A 21,839-nucleotide genomic window follows, 5' to 3' on the forward strand; every position below is an offset into this window, starting at 1 on the left:
TTCTTGCTAATCTTGCTACAAGTGCTTCGTGCTACCACTGTGTTGTTCCTGGGTTTGTTTGTTTGAGGCTCTCTTGTGACCATTTCTGAGCTAATTATGGGAAAATTTGGTTTCTCATAAGGAGGATGTAAACACGAAATAAGCATCAAAGGACAATCTATGCTCCAACCCCAAGTATGCAAGTTGTTTCATTCGTTTAGTTTCTTAGTTCCACATCTACTCAAGAAAACATTTCACTGAAATCAGCAGGATCTGATTTCTGGTATGTAAATTTAGGGTTGGTATGCCACTTGGGAGGGGCTCCTATACAAATTATTACGAAGAGACAGGATGGGACAGGGCAGAAAGACTGAGGTCACCATGTTAGTCTATCTGTAGTAGTAGAAAAGAGTAGAAGTCCAATAGCACCTTAAAGACAAACAAAATTTGTGGTAGGGAAGGAGCTTTTGCGAGTCGCTGCTCACTTATTCAAATCTCAAGAAGAGATTTAAGATCCTACTGGACTCTTTCTATTGTCTCTGGCAGACAGTATGGCTGGTGTAAAAATGTCCGTGCAGTAAAAAGAAACACATTTCTTCTCAGGGAAGAAAGGTACCATCACTTAAATGGGTGCTTGTGCCACAAACGAAGACCCTGGCCTAGACTGGCCAGTACTACAAAGGATTATTTTTTGTCCAGAAGGTGGCAGGCTGCAGGGGATCAGCTGGATTCAAGAGATCTGTAGCGTTTTGTGCTCCAATGTATTCACTGTGCCCTTTGCAATGGGTTGGATCCAGACAAAATTGGCAATTTCCACTAATCCCCCTTTTCCTGCTTCATGTCAGACTTCTGGGTCCCTGATCCTTAGAAAAAGCATTTTATGGAAATCAGTGAAGTGCAGTAGGCAGTGGGGGAGGCAAAAAAGTTTCATTCCACAATGGAAAGTTTTTTAGTCTGGATCCACCCCAGTATCTTGTTTCTGCAGTCATTTCCCCCCCTCCCCTTTGCTACTTGGCTTCTGGGAGCAAATATGGTTTCGATTACATCAGACCAAGGCAAAGCCAATATAACCACAGTGCTTGTGGTTTTCAGCATACCGAGATCATCGGATTGTCCTGGCCATTGCTTTCATTTTTAATCACTGTAAAAAGAGACCAATACTTCGTGACAAGTGTAAGGATTAGCAACCTCATGCATCTCCTAGACCAATGCAGGAGATGATTGTACATGGCAATAAAACTGATAGCGTATCTGAGTGTATTTCTCATCTGCTTTTAATATAAATTGTAAAAACAGATGTCAAAAAACAAAGTAGATCTTAGAGAGATGAATCATGACTGGCCAGAGACAGATATAAATACTTCCCCTGTACCCCAGATCTGTCAATCTTTTTTGGGGGGGTGTTCTCATGTTCTGAATATGCTTTGGGGAGCCTTCAGGTGATTTAATAAAAGCACGTTCCTCCCCTTTAACAATAAGAAATTCTGGCTTATATCTTCATGGTTAAGTGCATAAAAAGACGTTTTCTGAGATAGTGTTCTGAACCACTGTTCCAGGTTAGCTGTTCATCGTTAGCTGCTTGTTTAACAAATTTCACCAGTGTTGCTGTGTTAGGAACTAGTAAACATACACTTCCAACCTACTTAGTTTTGTTATTTTGACTGCAGGAGACCTATTTGACTACCCTGACGGAATGACTTCTAGAAGGCAGACCCATGGGTGAGTGTAAAGGGCCATCCCATGATAGCAGAGCAGGTACAATGAATGCCTATATATCAGCCTTTCTCCACTTTTTACCATTGAGAACCCCCTGAAACATTCTTCAGGCTTCAAGAAACCCAAGAAGTGGTGGGATTGTGCAGAATATGGTTGGGAAGCATAGCTGTGTACACACCCACCCTGGGCCCCTCCCCTTTCCACCTCCTCCAGGCCCATTATTGGCCATTCTGGGAGGGGCGGGTGAGTCAACATGACCACATGTGGTCATGTTCAGCAAATTTTAAAACGTATTAAAATTAATTCCCACCCATTCGGGTAACCCTTCCAGAGCAATCTCAAAACCCTAGTTGAGAAAACCTGCTATGTATCATGAACCCTTGGGTGAAGAGATGGCTGAAATACCAGGTACTCTTAGTAGATCTTAGAGCATGTTTGTGTGTTAAGTGTTGTCAAGCTCCGTCTGAGTTATGAAGGCCATAGAAATTAAGGACCTCCAAAATGCCCAATCACTGTAAACCTTGCTTGGGTCTTGCAAACTGAGGGCCGTGGCTTCCTTAATTCAGTCTAACTATTGGATTTTCCTCTTTTACTGTTAAAGGCAGGAAAGTTGTTTCCTAAAGTTGTCTTTTCCACCGGCTCTTGTTTTCTCGTAATGTGACCAAAGCATGAGAGCTTCAGTTAAGTCATTTTAGCTTCTATAGAGAGTTCAGCCAGAGAACATAATGGGATGGGGGAGGGGGGGAGCTGCAATCTTAACTGTACTTACTCAAAATAACAATATCCTGAAATGGATATTGAACATAGAACATTTAGGAGAACCAGAGGACACCGCATAGCTTTTGTTAGTTAAGTGGATTACAAGGCAAATTGAGTTGGTTCTGGAGCTACCTTGTGATATGATCAGTAAATCTGCTGGGCACCATATCAGTTGCTTTATGACTAAGACCATAAACATAATAATCTGCAGGCATCTCCTTTCATCATGAAAACTTACGGTGTACCGGAAGCAGCTGACATTGGAGAAGAAACTAAAAAGAATTTGAGTATACCGAAAGCTTATTAGTTCACACATGATTGTTTAAATTAGAATCTATCTTGCATCCTGGGGTAGATTTTAAATGTAATATTAGTAAATAAGTATATTTTCCATTCTGAATCTGATTTAAAGATGCAAGTCTCCCACTGTGTGTATTTGTTACAACAAAAAGATTACTTTAATAACTTGTTGGTTAATTCACACCAAACGGTGAGACCAGGAATGGGCAAATGATGCTGCAGGCACCACCTCTGACAGCAAACAAGCAATACTATTTAAGGCAAAGGCAAGATAAATGCAATCAGTAAATATAACCTCTTACATACATTTCCGTTATGGTTTCTGGTAAATTGGTCGGGATCTCCGTCAGGCCTTTCCCACGGCAGTCTACGATGTTGTTACTACAGGTACATGCAGCGGGGCAGTGTAAGACGCTGCAGGAGGGAGCCATAAAAGACTGATGACCTGGAAAAGGAACAAATTGCTACTTCTAAAACTGCAGAATGCATTGAATGAAAAAGGCTAATGTTATAAAGGATTGCAAAGATCATTGTTTTTTGCTCTATTTCTTCTCCACGCGATTTTTAACATGCTTTTACTCATCATGCCAAAATTGCTCCTACAGGCTGACACACTGATGGAAACTCAGATCAAGATGATCCATATTTCACCATTAATACATTACACATATTGGTCAGAATTGGTACTTCTTATAAGCATTTGTCTTTTAACTATTGGCCTTCCTCTTGGCTTATACAAAAACAGGCAGTGGAATTTAGCAAAGCAACTTACTCCCTTGGATAACTACACAGACTGCTTGCTGTTTTCTTTGCAGACTGCATTTATTGAAGAAAAGGGCTGTGGCTCAGTGACTGAGCATCTGCTCAACAAGCAAGAGGTCCCAAATTCAATCCCTGGCATCTCCAGTGGGCTTGTGTGCTTCGGTGTACTTCAGCCGCTTCGGCAGCCATTCAAGCCTGAGATGGCCAGCGTGTGCTGCGGGGTGGAGGGGCTGCACCGGTGGAGCATGCAACCTGGCACCTGCACGCAGGTGCAGAGCTCTGCTCCTGAATGCGTGCACTGACTGGCGCACCACTGCAAGCGTGACCCCTCTCCCCTATGCTGCAGCACTGGCCGCCTTAGGCTTGAATGGCTGTGTCAGGATTAGAAAAACCCTGCCATAAATTAGCCTGAGTTTCTCCATGACAGTTAAATTGCTTGGTGCCTGGGAGCTCCAGGTCCTATATCATGCATGCTCATTAAAAGTGAAACTATGTGTTTGTAGCCATTATCTCTGAATGTACTTTTCCATGAGGCCTCTCTGCTGGGCCAGCTTCTGCTAACCATAACACCTTATCTACCACTGTAGACAGCCAAGGACATGTGAACGTAACACTGTTTTTAATTGTATCTGGCTCCTCTCTCTTGCTCCCCTCCCCTGGGAACTTTCAAGTTTTGGGCGGGAGAAATGTATTGATAAGGAGAGGCAAATCTGTCCTCAGGCAGATTTGACTTCTCTAGTCTAAGTGTATGAAGTGTTTCTCAATTAAACTTTCTATTTCTAAGAAGTTGGTTGTGAGTCCTTTCAACGTCTGACAGGCTGCCAAAGCGCACCAAAGGGCATAAACCTAATCTCCAGTTAAAAGGATAAGGCAGTAGGTGAGGTGAAAGTCCTTTGCCTGAGATACTGGAGAACTGCTGCACATCTGAGTAGACAATACTGACTTCAATGGGCCAAGGGTCCCACTCAGTATCAGGCAGTTTCATGTGCGAGACCAGGGATTGCCATATTCAAGAAAGAAGACAGAAATGCTTCTATAAAGAAACAAATATCTGGCCCTTTGCAGATCCTCCTTTCAGAAGATTTTATGGGACACAGAAAGTTGCTAGCATTCTGTACAGAAAGTTTGCTCAAACACATCACAGTAACATTGACTGAACATTTCGCTCACAGTGCAAATATATATATATATATATATATATATATATATAGTTAAAAAAGATAAACTTGCCTTCTTCCTCATCTAGTGGGTACGAATGCAGAAAAGACAATATCAATAGCAAAGGTTAGCTGTATTCTTATTTCATTTCAAAGCAAAAATAGTCTTAGACTGTTTATGCACTGGAGGTTTCATGCCAGGCTGCAGGCTGGAGTTTTAGTTGGGCAGGTTGCCCCACGTCTTCTTGCACCCACATGAGGGAGCATTTGGTCTGGTCTGCCCCATCCGCCCCCGATTTGTGCTCCTGCACAGGAACTGGGGCAGCGAAGTTCCCAGTGCGTAAACAGTCTTAGGCATGATAAAAAAATGTAGTAAAGACATTCCTTAATCTATTCCACTGGAACACCTTTGATCGAGAAAGCCCTGAAACCACAGGAAGTATTAGAGCAAGATGGTAAACTGCATATACAGCATGAAGGCCCAAGACTCATTTCATGGAGGTGCGGTTCTTCTATTATTTATGGGCCTCCCCCTTGGAAAAAATATAATTCAGTAGATACAGCATGACTGATACTATGATGGTAGACGTTTGAAAATGGACAATGAAAAAACCTCGGCTCAGCCCATGGCCAGAGTGGGCAAAAACTGCCTCATCCGAGGGATTTTCACAAGACACCAAACTTTCCTCGGCTGGTAGACTAACCACTTCTGAATCCATCTGCTATCGGACATGGACCCTTCTCTTTCCTACAGAGCAGCACTTTTTGCTCTAGCTCAGGAGTAGTCAAATTGCGGCCCTCCAGATGTCCATGGACTACAATTCCCATGAGCCCCTGCCAGTGAACAATGGCAGGGGCTCATGGGAATTGTAGTCCATGGACATCTGGAGGGCCGCAGTTTGACTACCCCTGCTCTAGCCAAGGAAAATGACAGCGAGCACGATCCCAAAAAGGGACGACTCAATCTTGATCTAACTTTTTAGGTATGTTCTTAATTTTTAACAAAGAGTACGGATTAGAATATTTTAAGTGTGTATGTTTTCAATATCTATTAAGTATAATTTTCTGATGGCCTATGGCCGGATACCGTAAACAACTATTAAACCTGAACTGTTTCTGAGGCAGAATGAGAGCCTTGAATGTTTATATATGCATTTATATATAATCTATTTTACATGTTGCCCTTCCTCGAATGTACCTCCCAAATCTGCACTAAGCTTGTGCCACTGCTAGAGTTGCCAACCTCCAGGTGTTGGCTGGAAATTTCCTGGAATTACAGCTGGTTACTAGATGGCACAGATTAGTCCCGTGAAGAAAACAGTGGACTGTATTGTATTAGCCCCTGCTGGACCCCCCCTCAAACCCCACCCTTCCCAAGCTCCACCCCCAAATCTCCAGACAACCCTAGTCCCTACCAAGCTGCCTTTCATTGCCACTCTACATGTTCTTGATGTTCTTACCACTGCAGATGAATTCCCGTTTTTGAACTTCAGCCACATTGTGACCCCTTAAATGCGACGGGCTCATGCACTGAGTGTAGAGGCCGACCCGCGGTCGCTGTCGCAGCCAGTCAGAGAGCCAAGCCAGATGGCAGTCGCAGTAGAGATTGTTGGAGTGAAGTCGGCTGAATGAGTCAGGGAAAAGTCGATACACGTCAATGAACAATAAACTCCAAATGACAGACTGTTACAGATTATACCTAAAATGTTATGCATCCTTCCTTGGGAGTTCCACTAAACAGTAAACCTGCATCTCGAGTAAACACACAGCACAGGGCCAGTAAAAAAAGTTACTGTAAAGTAGATCTCATGGAAGAATATATAATCATAGAATAATAGAGTTGGAAGGGACCTCATGGGTGATCTAGTCCAGGGGTAGTCAACCTGTAGTCCTCCAAAAGTTCATGGAATACAATTCCCAGGAGCCCCTGCCAGAAAACGCTGGCAGGGGCTCATGGGAATTGTAGTCTATGGACATCTGGAGGATCACAGGTTGACTACCCCTGATCTAGTCCAACCCCCTGCACTATGCAGGACACTCACATCCCAATCACTCATCCACTGTCACCTGCCACCCCCTTGAACCTTCACAGAATCAGCCTCTCCGTCAGATGGTAGTAGTAGTATTCTTTATTACGGTCATAGACCAGCAAAGTCAAAACAATTTCACAGTTATATAAATAATATGGCTAAAACAGAGTTTTACTCATAAAATAACATTATGTTAAACACTTAGACTATGAGTCTGCTAAAATATAAATTAGAATTAAATGGAAACATAGGAAATTGTTCTAATTGTTCTCAGGGTCTGTTAAGTTTTAGTCAACTTCCAACGCCTTTTCATGGCTGCAGCACAAAACTTGGCGACACTATATGTGATGGAACAATTTGTGTCTGTGAGCAGCAGGGAGATATAAAATTGTCCTGAGCACCCTGGGACTCTATGTAACCATGGTGTGATAAATATGTCATCATAAAACCTGTCAGATGGCTATCCAGCCTCTGCTTAAAAATTTCCAAAGATGGAGAACCCACCACCTCCTGAGGAAGCCTGTTCCACTGAGAAACTGCTCTAACTGTCAGGAACTTCTCCCGGATGTTTAGACAGAATTTCTTTTGAATTAATTTCATCCCATTGGTTCTGGTTTGTCCCTCCAGGGCAAGAGAGAACAACTCTGCTCCATCCTTGATATGGCAGCCTTCTAAATACTTGAAGATGGTTATCAAATCCCCTCTCAGTCGTCTCCTCTCTAGGCTAAACAGACCAAGCTCCCCCAACCTTTCTTCATACATCTTGGTCTCCAAACCCCTCACCATCTTTTTTGCCCTACACTGGACATGTTCCAGTTTGTCAACATCCCTCTTCAACTGGGGTGCCCAAAACGGAACACAGTACTCCAAGTGAGGCTGAACCAGAGTAGAGAAAAGCAGTATCATCACCTCCCGTGATCTGGACACGATACTCCGTTTGATACAGCCCAAAATCCCACACTGTTGACTCATGTTCAATGTGTGGTCTACTAAGACGCATAGATCCTTTTTGGACATGCTACTGCTATATAAAACAACAAATAACTCTACACTCATTTTAACATTTTGTCCGAATTAATGCAATGAAATGTAAGTGCCAATGCCTTTCCTCTCAACTGTGAAAGCAAAATATACATCGCGGAGAGAAAATAAAATGAAATGACGCATCATGGAGAGATTAACACACTGACAGTGAAATGGAAAAAGTTAATAAAAGATCTGGCTTCTAATTGCAGATACAAGTCTGTAGAGTAATTATTAATCTCTGCAGTGACTGCCTGTGGACATACTTCTGAGAACCTCATATTCGATTTTTGCTGAACAAGACAAAACAATTCAATATAAAACATTTCCTTCCACATCTTTTGGTTCAATTACGACAGGGGCAGATTAGTTTTGGATGCCAAGGGACTCAAACAGAAAGAAATGCCCCAAATTAAACAGCTAATGGAAGAAAGAGAAGGAACTGAGTGAGATGTCTCTTTTGGCAGGGAATTATGCAAGTGGCATGGATCCTGGCCAACTTGCCAAAAGCACTCTTCCCATGATATGTACCAGACAAATATATTGGCAACATTTGTCATGCTCTCTCAAACTAACAGTTCTGACCTCAGTGGCCCAGGCTAGCACAATCTCATCAGATCTCAAAAACTAGCTAGTATTGGGATGGGAGATTTCAAAGGAATAGCAGGGTTGTGGCAATGGGAGGCAATAGCAAGTCACCTTTGGAGGTCTCTTGCCTTGAAAACCCTACAGCAGTGGTTCTCAACCTGGGGGTAGGGACCCCTTTGGGGGTTGAATGACCCTGTCACAGGGGTCGCAGCAGGCCAGGCAGCTTGGGGGTGGCGCCATCCATACAACAGCCTTGCAGGGTAGATCGAGATAGGGCATTTGTCTGTCTGGAGCAGCAGAAAAGAGCGAGATAGGCATTGTGGGACAAGAGGCAGAACTGAACTGAGAAACCCCGGGGGGGGGGGACAATTTATATACCATCATGAACAATGGAGTATTTTCACACATACACGCCTGTGATGGTGGAATAGTGACACGTTGCTCTCCCACCATCATGCAGTGGAACCATCATTCCCCCACGAGGTGCAGAGGAACTTACCCGCCCCAGAGTTGTGGGTGTGCACGGACAGTTCCAGGGTGGACCATGTGCATTGGGGGTTTCATCCCCCATGTGTAAGGAGGAAGCTAAGCGGCAGCAAACTGCAGCTGCCACCGTGCACAATCGGTCATGGTTTATCTTATTTTTTTACCTATACCATGCATCCAGTTCATTCTGTAACTTCTAGGTGGTGGCTGGATATCTCCCACTATTACAACTGATTCTCAGGTGACAGTGATCAATTCATCTGGAGAAAATGGCTACTTTGGACAATGGACTCTGTGGCTTTATACCTAACTTAAGTCCCACCCTTCCCAAACTCATTTTCAGGCTCTGCCTCCAAAACCTCCAGGTATTTCCCATCCCACGGCTGGCGACCCTACTCCAGGTCTATCTTGAGCTACCAGACTTTGCCTCTGAACTGACAGATACCATCCAGTTATCTAAATAGTTTTGACCCACACTGGCTGCGGAACAGATAAGAAACTGTGGAAGCTACCACTTTAACTCAGGTGTAGCTTCCCCTACTCCAAGGAGGGAGCATATCTGAAATAGTTATCTCCTTGGGAAGGGAGACTAGCATGCCTTACATTACAAGTCGATGGAGGTCAGTCGATGGAGGTCATCATTACTTAGCTTTCACTCCCCATATTCTCAGTATTAAAAACATGCATCAATTTCACAGAATAATTTGTCATGGCTATTTTTCATAAAACAGCAAACTTTTTGCTAAAGGACTTGTTTAAATATTTTATTTCTTAATAGCCTTAAGCAAATTTTACACATAGATGGAACCCTTGAAGCAAATAGTACATCAATGTAAATTATACTATTAGAATATGCTGGGTTTTTTTATATTAGAAAGAACCTGGAAACATCATTTTTAATTTAATTAGGACTGTCAGCATTATAGCAATAACAGCGTAAAGATTTCACATCTATCATATCTGACAAACAGTTACAAATTGTATTGATGTCTTAAATGAAATATGACCTATTCAGTTACCCAAAACATTTTCTCCACCTTTGTTGTTCACCAGCACTTATTTTCATTATGAAGGTCTTAGACTGCCAAATATTGACCTATTACAGGTTTTATGGTGTTCTTCACATGCGAATGTCAACATGTCAACATGTACTACCCAAAGACAGCCCAATGAAATTGTAGTCCATGAACATCTGGAGGACCACAGGTTGACTACCCCTGCCTTAAATTGTTCCTGGAAGCAAACTGGAAGCCAGAGCAGAAGGAACAAGACTGGAGTGATGGTCCCTAAAACTCACTCCAGTCAACACAATGGCCACAATCTGGCGAAAGGCAGGAGCACTCATGAGTTATGCTTTTAGGGGGAGTGCAACCCCAGCCTGAACAGGGGATAATCCCATTTCAGACCTTCCCTTTACCAATAGTGTCTCCATTTCATCAGGATGAAACTTCACTTTGTTAGCCATTGTCCATTTAAAAACCGCCTCCAGACACCTGTACAGTTTCCAGATTCTCTCTGGGATCACCTGGTAGTATGAGATGGAGATGACTGTCATCTGAACATTGGGGTCAACTCAGTCCAGAATTCTGGATGACCTCTCCCAGTGGCTTACATAGGTGCTGAAAACCATGGGGGGGGGGGCAAAATGGAACCCAGGGGAAATCCATAGGCCAGATGCCAATGGGAAGAACAGCAGTCCCCCAGCACCACACGGCAAGACCTATCCTTGTTAGGATGAGAAACAGCGCAGAACAAAATGAGAGATCCAGGAGAACTAACAAGGTCATTCTTGTCCTGCTCATCTCCAAGCACATGTCATCCATCAGAACAACCAAGGCTGGTTAGTCCCTGTAACCAGATTTGAAGAGCTCCAAACAAGATGCTTCACTGCACACCATCACTTGTTCCATCACCTTGCTCAGAAACAGATGTACCACTGCTCGCTTCAAGGCAGGAGGGACCACCCCCTCTCTCAAGGAGATATTTCCTGTCTTCCAGACCTAGTCCACCAGCCCCACCCACCCCGGCAGATTTAAGGAGCCAAAAGAAGCAAAGGTCGTACAAGCATTTGGTAAGTCTCAGATACCCAAGAATCATGTCCACAGCCTCAGACTGCACAAGCTGAAAGGTGTCCCATACAACTGGACATATTGCCCATCAAGTCCTACTGGTGCCAATGTACAGACCAAGTTGGAACAGCATTACCAAATGATACCCCACCCCCAATTTAAGATATAAAAAGCTTATTCTTTCATTTATTCTGGTCACATTAATACTAATACCACTACTAGTAGTAATAATGCCTCAACACGCAAACATAATTTCCAAGTACGTGTTGTTGGCTTCTTTGTAGTGTCATCCGATCAGATTTTTTTGAAGTCACAAGAAAAAGTGACACACAACTACTTACAAGGTTCTGAGTTTTGGCATATGGTTGAAACTTGCCACTGATAGTCTTGTGATGTTGTTGTTGTTGAGAGTGCTGGAAAACATAAAAGAGGGGGAGGAATGGTTCAAGTTGCACAGCTTGGAATGCTCTGAAGAACACTTGGATTCAACCACTGAAGGTGCCACCAAAATTTGAGTCCAATGGCACCTTTAAGACCCACCAAGATTTATTCAAGGTGTGAGCTTTCATGCATATGCACACTTCCTCAGACAATAGATCAGGGGATGATAAGAGTACAGATTTAAGGAGAAAGTAAATTAGTAGAAAATTAGTAAACAGCACTACAACATCCTAAAGATGCAGTATGATAATTCCTGGCTAGAATTAGGACTGATTTGCTTTTCTAGCAAGGAATCATCGTACTGCATATTTTGCATGTTGTGATGCTGTTTACAAGTTTGCTGCTAATTTACTTTCTCCTTATTACTGTACTCTTATGATCCATCGTCTGAGAAAATGTGCATGCACACGAAAGCAACATCTGACTTAATTATTTATTTATAGTCCACCTTTCTCACTGGGATTCATGGAGAATTGCACAAAGTCAATACGGTCAACCAAATGAGACATTTAATATACAATGAAACAGGATATGGGTTGTAGAACCAGCCAGAAATCTTTTTTTTTAATTAAAAATCCAGAATTGAAGCAAGGCATAAGTGTTATGAAAGATTATGTAGCAGGATCCAACTTACAGCAAACTAATAATTTCCCTAAGTAACTTTGTGAATGATGCGTCCAGTGCTATCCTTTTGTCCGCATAAAGAAGCAGGTAATCAAAAGATGAACAGACTGATTTTGAAAAGATGATGATGCAAAGCAAACCATATTTTTGGGAAGAATCTATAAACTCTTACTTGGCTATGAAACTGAGTTAGAACAAGTGAAAAATTGCATGATAAAGTGGATGCAGAATCTTGGGGAACCAATTCTAATGGAAGAGTGGTCACAGTTGTGGTGTCAGGCTGTATGGGAAAATTGGTATGAAATGTTTTATAGATGGTATTTGATCCCTAAAGTGTTATGTAAAACTAGCAAGAAAGCCCATTGCAACTAGGAATACAATGGGCGCTAGGACCCAGGGGACACTGGCAGGTGCAACTCTCTCTCACAGCAGGAGCCATAGGAGGTAATCAGAACTTGTTTGTAGCAGGAAATCAAGGCCTGTTTTCAATTTGGGGCTCATTTGCAGTTTCTCTCTCTCTCCCTGGCAGCAGGAACTATAGCCGGTAATCAGGGGTCATTTGCAATTTGGCAGGACTCTCTATGTCTCTATGTGTCTCTCTCAGTCGTCTGAGAGCAAAGTGGCAAGCATCCAGGGAAGGAGGGTGGGAGCTGTAGGGGCAGGGCCAATCAGGGTGCAGCCAGCTTTTCTGGCTGCACCCTGATTGGCCCTATTCCAACTCAGACACCCTGGACACGTTCCATCCCCCCTGGCTGTTTCACAAATATTAAGAGGAACAATGGATAAGGATATCTAATCATACATATGGTAAATGTTGGAAATGTATGGAAACAATAGGATCTTTTTTTTCACATGGTAGCATTGTAAATTCGATAAAAGAATGGATAAATGAACATGCCAAATTACAAACTATGCTGAAATGTAAATTCGCATGTGAACCGAAATATATGCTATTGAGTGTTTTGCGAACAGGTGTACCCAAAGACAGTGCAGAATTAATTGTTTCATGCAACAACAGCAACAAGACTTATCTTCGCTACCGGATAGAAACAACAACAGGCACCGCAGATGGATTCGTGGTGTTAGAAAACCAGGGAACTGGCACAATAAAATCAGAGTCCAGGGGCACCTTTAAGACCAATGAAGATTTATTCAAGACGTGAGCTTTCAAGTGCAAGCACTCTTCCTCAGACTGGCAGTAATGGTTAAATTAGCCATTGTAAACCACAGACCAGCTGAGGAATTTCAAAGATATTGGGACAAATTCTTAACAAATGCTAACTTTATATCTTGTCTTCTCTATTCTGTAATTAATCAGAAACTCAAATAAAACTTTATTAAAAATAATTCAGTTTTACATAACAAAGAGAGTCCAGTGGCACCTATATGATCAACCAAGTTTAATTCTGGGTATCATGCATGAAAAAATCGAACAGGAGGAGAATTGATTTGTTTGAGCTCTGGTGCTGGAGAAGGCTTCTATGGGTTCCATGGATGGCAAAAGTCACAAGCAAGGAAATCCTGCAACACATCAATTCTGACCTATCACGGGAAGGCAAAATCACAAAACTCAGGCTCACTTACTTTGGCCATATTACGTGATCCAACTCAATGGAGAGAGCAATTATGCGAGGATTGGTCAGCAGAAAAAGCAAACCAGGTTGACAAAGAACACGATGGTTAGATATGATCTGGATACTGAACATAGCATTATTCTACTAAAAGAAGGGTTGCAAGGTTGGAAGACATGGAGACAGCTAAGCCATAGGATCGTCAAGAGTCAGATGTGACCTGCCAGCAGATGCATCTTGGAAAAGAACACAATTTCACCTTTTGCGACCACCTGAAGAATGGGATGAACAGTGGAGCAATTACTTGGTCTCTCTTAGGAAAGGCAGCAGTAACCTTTAGGTTAAAGCTGATATACAATGGGAACTGACTATATATTCTTTGGGAAAATAATAGATTGTACCCTTATAAGCATTAATTACTTGGCTATTTTTTTTTCTTTCTTTTTTTTCTCTTCTTTAAGATAATAACAGACTATACCTTTACATGTATCAATAATTACTTGCTCAGCTGGTTGTTTCTTTTTCTCTTTCTTTCTGTAAGCGCTTATATACAACAAAAATAAAAATATTATTAATTAAAAAAAAGAGTCAGATGTGACTGAATGGCTGTATGGCTGGATGTATGTAAGAATGTATGCTTGTATGTATATATGTAAAACCGTCCCAGGGTGGGTTTCATGATTTAAAAAAAAAAAAAGACCAAATAAATTGATCACAATGCAAACAACTTAAAATTATAAAATTAACCACTACAGCTGGTCAGTATCACACCAGCCATTACTCATGGTGGTTCATGATCAAGCATGAACCCCAAACAGGCACCCAGAATTAAACTTGGTTGCTCTTAAAGGTGCCAGTGGACTCAGATTTAGTTCTGTTGCTGCAGACCAGCTGGGCTACCCAACTGAATCAGTTTTGCACAGTTTTGCATATATAGAATATAGAGAGAGGAGTAATCATTGAAGAAATATTGGGAAAACAGGTTTGAATACATAGGTTACACTACACATTGGAATAAACTTTTGAGAGACTTATCAAGCACATAAGAATTGATTTGTCAGCCTCCTGATTTGTGAACTTCTTTATGAGGAATCATCGTTTCTAGGAAAAGACCAGATCATAAACTGTGATGGGCTCCAGAGAAGGGTGGGTTAGAAATCTCAAAAATAAATAAAATAAATAGAGACTTGGCAATTTTGGTGATTCTTCTTAATTTGAGAAAGGATGTCAACAGTTCTCTCAGAAACTATCCTGGGGCCATTGGTGGTCAAGTCCTTGACTCTCTGCCTAGTTTTTCTGGACAATGTGGTAGAATGCAGTCAAAAATGATGTCTAATCATGATGAACTTGGCCATTGTACCATCAGTGGTGTCAGCCCCATGCCAGCCTCCGGTTGAATTACTTTGGCCAGCAGGAGTGTTTTTCTTCAGGAATCAGTTCAAGGCAAGGTGACAGCTTTTCCCACAAGGTGGTATCTGATCATCCTTCTTTGGCCTAAGTCTGGCAATGAATAAAGCTTTTTTTCCCAAAGCATCCAGCTTCCTCCCCTCCTTGTCAACCAGAAAAGCACAGTAAGCCTGGTGCCCTCTTGGTTGCATCTTTGGTGTTATAAGCAACAAAGACTAGAGGATGTATGGATAGGAAAGCTGATGAGTCTTGTTTAACTCGGTAGAGTTGTTTCACTCTCTGTGAGGTGGACTGGATGGAAGCTGGGTTTTGCAAAGGTTCATGGGGTAATGACAAGCAGGCACTCCAGCACTGGAAATGTGATGATTCCCATGAATTCAGTGTATATACATCCCAAAATCTTCTTCTTTGTCTGTGATCTGTTGTGGCTACCTCAATATTCGACAACTGTTCCATGCACAGCATCTGCTCATTGTAGATTTTTAGGTCCTTGTTGGTGGTAGAGTGGTTGGGTCCCAAAACCCTGTTGTCGGAGCTCAGATCTTATAGTGCCTCCGAACTAGCATCCAAACCTGGGGTTCGGTTCTTACACTCCTCCAACCCTGATTCTGGATTGGGAGACAGAGTACAACTACAAGTGGTAGCTGTAGCAGTCTTTGATGGCAGTCTAAAAACAGGATGATGGTTCATGTAGCATCTGACTGTGGCCTGGGTCTGTAATAGTCACCCCGTTACTCCAGATATGTGGAAGACATAAAATAGGGATAACGAGGTGATGGCAAAGAGAGTGGAACTTGTGGCCATAGAACCGATGGCATTGCTTTCGAATTGACTGGGGCCAGAGATGGATTACGGTTGGGTTTGATCTCACCTTTACCAAAGGATAAATCAGGAGATGTTGGTTTCGGATAAGGTTTTTTTTTTTTTAGGCATGATGATATCTTTTACCTCAGGCTGTGGCTCACGTGAAGAAGAAGAGAAGAAGAGTTGGTACTATATTCTGCTTTTCTCTACCCAAAGGAGTCTCAAAGAAGCTTACAGTTGTCTTTCCTTTCCTCTCCCCACAACAGACACCCTGTGAGGTAGGTGAGGCTGAGAGAGCCCAGATATTACTGAAGAAGAAGAGCTGGTTCTTATATGTTGCTTTTCTCTACCCGAAGGCGTCTCAAAGCGGCTTACAGTCGTCTTCCCTTTCCTCTCCCCACAAGAAACACCCTGTGAGGCGGGTGAGGCTGAGAGAGCCCTGATATCACTGCTGTCAGAGCAGTTTTCTCAGTGCTGTGGTGAGCCCAAGGTCACCCAGCTGGCTGCATGTGGGGGAGTGCAGAATCGAGCCATTATTGAGAAATGTGCATGTTCTAAAACAGGGGTAGTCAACCTGTGGTCCTCCAGATGTTCATGGACTACAATTCCCATGATCCTCTGCCAGCAAATGCTGGTGGGGGCTCATGGGAATTATAGTCCATGAACATCTGGAGGGCCACAGGTTGACTACTCCTGTACTAAAACATGAAATTAATGGTATTTGCTAGTTGCTGCCAAATACTGCAAATGTTGCTGGCCTGCAACTCACCTGTGTCATTCACGGGTGCCTGAATGGAAATGAATTGTAAAATTACCCCACCGGCCCCTCCAGGCCCATCACTGGCCATTTTGGGAGGGGAGGGCGGGTTGACATGAAAATATATGTAAAAATTAACTCCCACCCCTCTGGGAAACTGTGGAAAACAAACAGAGTTTCACAAACCCTGGCTGAGAAAGCCTGATCTAGAGATTACAGCGGATCAACCAAGCTGCTGCCATCCATCCTCTGCATTGGACTGCATTGCCCAGCAGCCAGTGTACAGAACACTCACTCCCTTCTAATGGATTGAGTACATTTGAATCCAATTCCACTGGCTGGTCATATGCAGGAGTGCTTCGCAGAGATGTAAGACTTTCACGGCCGGAGTCAACTGGCTGTTGTGGCCAGACCATGCCCACACGGCCTGGAAAACCCACAAAAACCAGTAGGTGGAACCTAACTCAGCACAAATTGAATAGGTCCCGGGGCTTTAAGGAGGGATGGAGCATTATCTCCTTCTCCTCTGGGTGGGGATGGGGATGGGGATGCAGAAGCCACCCCTAAACATCTGCTGCTTGAAGTCACAGCCTCACAAAAGAGCCGGCTGTGCCTCGAGGGTGATTCTGAGTCGCTACACAAGTAGGGGTTATTTAACCAGCCCCCAAGTCACCAGAAGTTTTGCTTTGTAGTCAGTTATCTTCCAGGCTGATCTCTACAAAAGGTGTTTTGCTCCCTTCTCAGTTAGCCATAATCTGGACTGGATCCACCCTCTCTGAAACATCTAGTTCACATTTGTGACAAAATTATTTACTTAAAGCAGCCTTTCTCGACTTTTTTACTGTTAAAAAACCCCTGGAACATTCTTCAGGCTTCGAGAAACCCCAGAAGTGGTACGATCGTGCAGCATACGGTTGGGTAGCAAAGCTGTGGACATGCCCACCCAAAGCCCCTCCCCTTCCCACCCCCTCCTGGCCCATCACTGGCCATTTCGGGTGGGGGCAGCAGATTGACATCACCATAAACGGTCATATCGCACAATAAATGTTTAGCAAATGTGTATATATAAACTCCCACCTATTCAGGAAACCCTTCCAGGGCCATCAAGAAACCCCGGGGTTTCACGAAACCATGGTTGAGAAAGCCTGGGTTAAAGTTTGTGGCTGGGGAGGGGGGCAAAATGAGAGAGGCCTGCTTTGTAGAGATTCATTGCTTTGGGTAAACTCGATAAGCTTCTGGTCCCCTCCCAGTGCTACAATCACAACCATGCCAAAACACAGAGATGTCTGCAAACCTGGCAAGAGCCAGTGAGGTGCAGTGGTGAAGAGGAGAGGACTCTACTATAGACAGCCAGATTGGATTCCCCACTCTTCCCCCACTCTTCCTCAACCCTGGGCTGGTCAGTGTTTCAGCCCCACCTCCCTCACAAGGTGCCTGCTGTGGGGAAAGGAAGGGAAGGCGATTGTGAGCCACTTTGAGACTCTTTAGGGTAGTGAAAAGCAGGAGTCAGGGCGAGAATAGCATGCTCTGGCTATGGCTCACAGAACGTGTTCCCTATGGACCTGAACTTTGAAAGAAAATATAAAGATCCAAGTAAACTCAATTAAAATGAGGGTTGCAAAGCAATGGAACATGCTAGAAATGGTTGTTCGGGTTCAAGGTTTATGCCATTCCTTATGCTCTTACTCTAAAGCAGGGGTAGTCAACCTGTGGTCCTCCAGATGTCCATGGACTACAATTCCCATGAGCCCCTGCCAGCATTTTCTGGCAGGGGCTCAAGGGAATTGTAGTCCATGGACATCTGGAGGACCACAGGTTGACTACCCCTGCTCTAAAGCTTTAGAAGAAGAAGAGTATACACCATTTTTTAGTACCCAAAGGAATTTCAAAGTGGTTTACAATTAGGGTTGGGTGCTTCAGCATCCGAAGCGTCCGTTCCTGCCCAAAGCAGCCAGTGTCGTGGTGCAGGGGAAGGAGGGGCGGTGCGGGCAATTGCCTACCCTTCCTCTCCTCGCAACAGCCACCCTGTGAAGTAGGTGGGGCTGAGAGAGCTCTGAAAGAACTGTGACTGCCGCAAGGTCAACCAGCTGGCTATATGTGTTGGAAGGAGGAATCAAACCTGATTCTCCAGATTAGCGGCCACTCTTAAACGCTAGTCCATAGAAGCGCATGGACAGCAGTTACGTTTTGGGGTTTTGTACTAACTAGCTCAGCAAGCTCAAATTTGTATCATTTTGAAAATCTAAACAGGGCTATTTTATTGCTGCAAATACCAGATGCTTTCACGGTGCTTTTTGTTTGGAAAAAATAAAGGAAGAAAGATTTGTTGAAATGAGCATTATTCACCACAGTACTGGTTGGAAAAGCGTTTTCAATTGATTTCCGTGGTTCTATGAACTACCAGTACAATATACTGAAATTTAAAATAATATCTGCTGGAGGCTTTCCCCCCCTAAAGCGCAACATGAGCAAGGAAACAAACCCAACATAAAGTAACTAAGCAAGGAACTCTTAAGAAAATTTTATAAAGCCATCTTGGTGTAGTGGCTAAGAGTGGCAGCTTCTAATCTGAGAATTAATCAGGTTTAATTCCCTGCTCCTTCACATGCTGCCAGCTGGGTGACCTTGGGCTGGTCATAGTCCTGAAAGAGCTGGTCTGACCGCACAGGGCTCTCTCAACCCCCCCCTCCCTCACAGGATGTCTGTTGTGGGGAGAGGAAGGGAAGGCAATTGTAAGCCACTTTGAGGCTCCTTCAGGTAGAAAAAAAGCGGCATATAAGAACCAACTCTTCTTCTTCTTCTTCAGTAATATCAGGGCTCTCTCAGCCTCACCTCCCTCACAGGGTGTCTGTGGTGGGGAGAGGAAAGAGAAGGAGATTGGAAGCCACTTTGAGGCTCCTTCAGGTAGAAAAAAGCAATTGTAAGCCACTTTGAGACTCCTTCAGGTAGTGAAAAGTGGGGTATAAAAACCAACTCTTTTTCTTCAATAACTCTATGTCAAAACAAGTCTGTATTGTGAGAACCGGGGAGCTTTCTGTGGAAGATGTCCCTCTGATATCTATTCTTTGGCATGATGTTTAATGAGAGAGGTTCTATCCATTTTCATAAGACCAGTCTAGTTCCATGGATTGATTGCGACAATACATGGAAATGGCTGCGTGATGCCTGAGGCAACAAGCTTGTTCTGTTGACCTGTTTTGTTCAGTCCAATGGATGTTTTATGTTCCCTTCCAGCCCAGGGTGGGGTGAATGCCTATGAAACACAGTGGAATGCACAGGAGTGATTCATTGGTAGAACCACTACTTACAACCCATTCAAGCCATCATTTTAAGATAGGCTATTTCAAGTCTCTGCTTTGTTACTGGCAGGAAATCATCTCCATCTCAGATTCGCAAGTCTGCACTAATAGTGACCCTATCAAGCCATGAGTGAGCTGCAGATAACGTTTACGTGGTTTAGAAGGTACACAAGCATGTTACAAATGCACAGAAAGGTAAAATACAAATATTCCATGCACATTGCTTGTTTATGTTACACATATATGTGGATATGCTAATATAGACAATACAATTAGTCAAACAGAAAAGGAAAGAGATGTAACTTCATTTACTACACGAGCTAACTTCAAACCCTTGCGAAAACACTGAGGAAAGGTCTTGCCTGTTTTTCCTAAGGAAGGATTATTGTGAACCAGTTCCATTAACCACCACAAGGTTAAAGTTCTATAGAAGCAAGTGATAGTGTAAATCTGCTTAAGATTTTCTAAGAGATGTGGTACAGATTTTGAAAAATGCTGACACAATAATATAGAACGCATTCATCTATGTTAATAGAATATATGACCATTCATATCATCCACATATTTTTTATTTCAAGTCTTTATTTTAAAGTACTATCCTGCCCTTGAATGACGTTCAGTTATCATATACCGTTACAGTGAAACAAGCACGTGGTAATAACTGAGCTTCACCATACATCTTGAATAGAGATGGTCTCTTAAATTGCTAAATAAGGATCAAGTGTTTCCCCTCTAGCTGAGCTGGTTCCCTTTCTTATTCTGGTCCCCTTTCCTAAAAGAAAGTCAGGATTTTTAAAATGCTTTCCGAGCTTCCAAGTTAGCAAAAACAACAGAGCAATCTGAAACTTCTTTTCTTGCAAACTAATCCGTGTTTGTGCCTCTTCGTTATATAAAAGCAGGGTAAATTAAACCAAATAACAAAATACATGCAGGGACCATTTTGTACTGATGGAGGATATGCAGTCTTGGTTGTTTGAAAAGATATCTCCAAGGAACAGGCAACTGGTGCATGATTCCATGATGATTTTCCATTAAAAAAAAAGAAGGTATTTCTTTCACCATACTTAACGGTTTTATGTGGACAGGCAACTAGAGATTATTTTGTCATCAATGACGTTTTAATAATTTACGCTACAGGAGTACATTTAAAAGGGCAGCGCCAAGACAGCAGGCTTTTCCCACCTTCCCTTCAGCGCGGGTGGCATCTCGTTGGTACTGAGATCTAAAAAGCACTTTTAGATCTTGGGCATGCAAGACGAGTTACTCCCGTCCTAACCCATTCATTTCAATGGGATTAGACTGGAGTAACTCTGAATGGAGCTGCAGCGTTCCCATCTGCTTATCTGGAGAATTGTCCTATCGGCTTGGCTCAAGGTTATCGTACCCTGAATCGCTTGCAGACATTAGTTTAGGAACATGCATATATATATCATTAGGGAAAGCCACATACATTGAAAATGCCACATTCTCTTTGAGAAAGTTAGCTCAGGGGAAGCTCTTGATGTGGTTTTCAAGGTATACAAGCTTTTGCATACTGTCCAGCACAACACATCTTATGCTTTGAAGCAGGGATAGAACTGTTTGGCACATGAACAATGGAAAACGTGGGTTTTACAAGAACAATAATAAAAGCCTTAAAAAAAGAGAGACAATTATTTGTCCTTCAATGATTGCATCTGGTGAATGTGGTGTTCTTGTTAAATATGGAACATCTCCCCTCTCTCCCCTTTGCCTTCGCCAGTGCGTGAATTCTAAGGCGTCTTTTTCATTAAAGGCTTCTGACATTTAAGAGATACAGCGCTAGATTAGCTTCGGCATTTGGACTGCTCTGTCTAAAAAAGTAAGAGAGACAAGCAATTACTTACAGTACTTCCAGATCGCGGAGAGCTCTGAATGCCCCATCTTCAATACAGCTTATCTGGTTGTAATCCAGTTGCCTGTGAAACAGATTAGAAGGCAGAGCATGAAGGAGACAGAAGGGCTGGCAGCATTTAGGGGCAAGAAAGGCTCCCGGAGAGACGAGGCTCGTGAGCTAGGCCACACGGACGGAAACCGTAGTCCCCCTAC

At 43.0% G+C, this 21,839-nt stretch overlaps 1 protein-coding gene across 9 annotated transcripts in view; it reads right to left on the bottom strand.

Moving 5' to 3' along the window:
- SLIT2 (slit guidance ligand 2) overlaps positions 1-21,839 on the bottom strand; it is a 350,865-nt gene that overhangs the window by 93,925 nt on the left and 235,101 nt on the right. For all 9 annotated transcript variants that reach the window (XM_077301591.1, XM_077301593.1, XM_077301587.1 and 6 more), the window contains exons 6-9: positions 21,638-21,709; positions 11,211-11,282; positions 6,134-6,297; positions 3,061-3,199 (exon numbers count right to left, since the gene is read on the bottom strand). In XM_077301591.1, coding sequence (XP_077157706.1) covers positions 3,061-3,199; positions 6,134-6,297; positions 11,211-11,282; positions 21,638-21,709 — 447 coding nt within the window. The remainder of the gene's footprint in view (positions 1-3,060; positions 3,200-6,133; positions 6,298-11,210; positions 11,283-21,637; positions 21,710-21,839) is intronic.

Source organism: Paroedura picta, chromosome 10 (genome assembly GCF_049243985.1).
Source record: "Paroedura picta isolate Pp20150507F chromosome 10, Ppicta_v3.0, whole genome shotgun sequence".
NCBI classification, from domain to species: Eukaryota; Metazoa; Chordata; class Lepidosauria; order Squamata; family Gekkonidae; genus Paroedura; species Paroedura picta.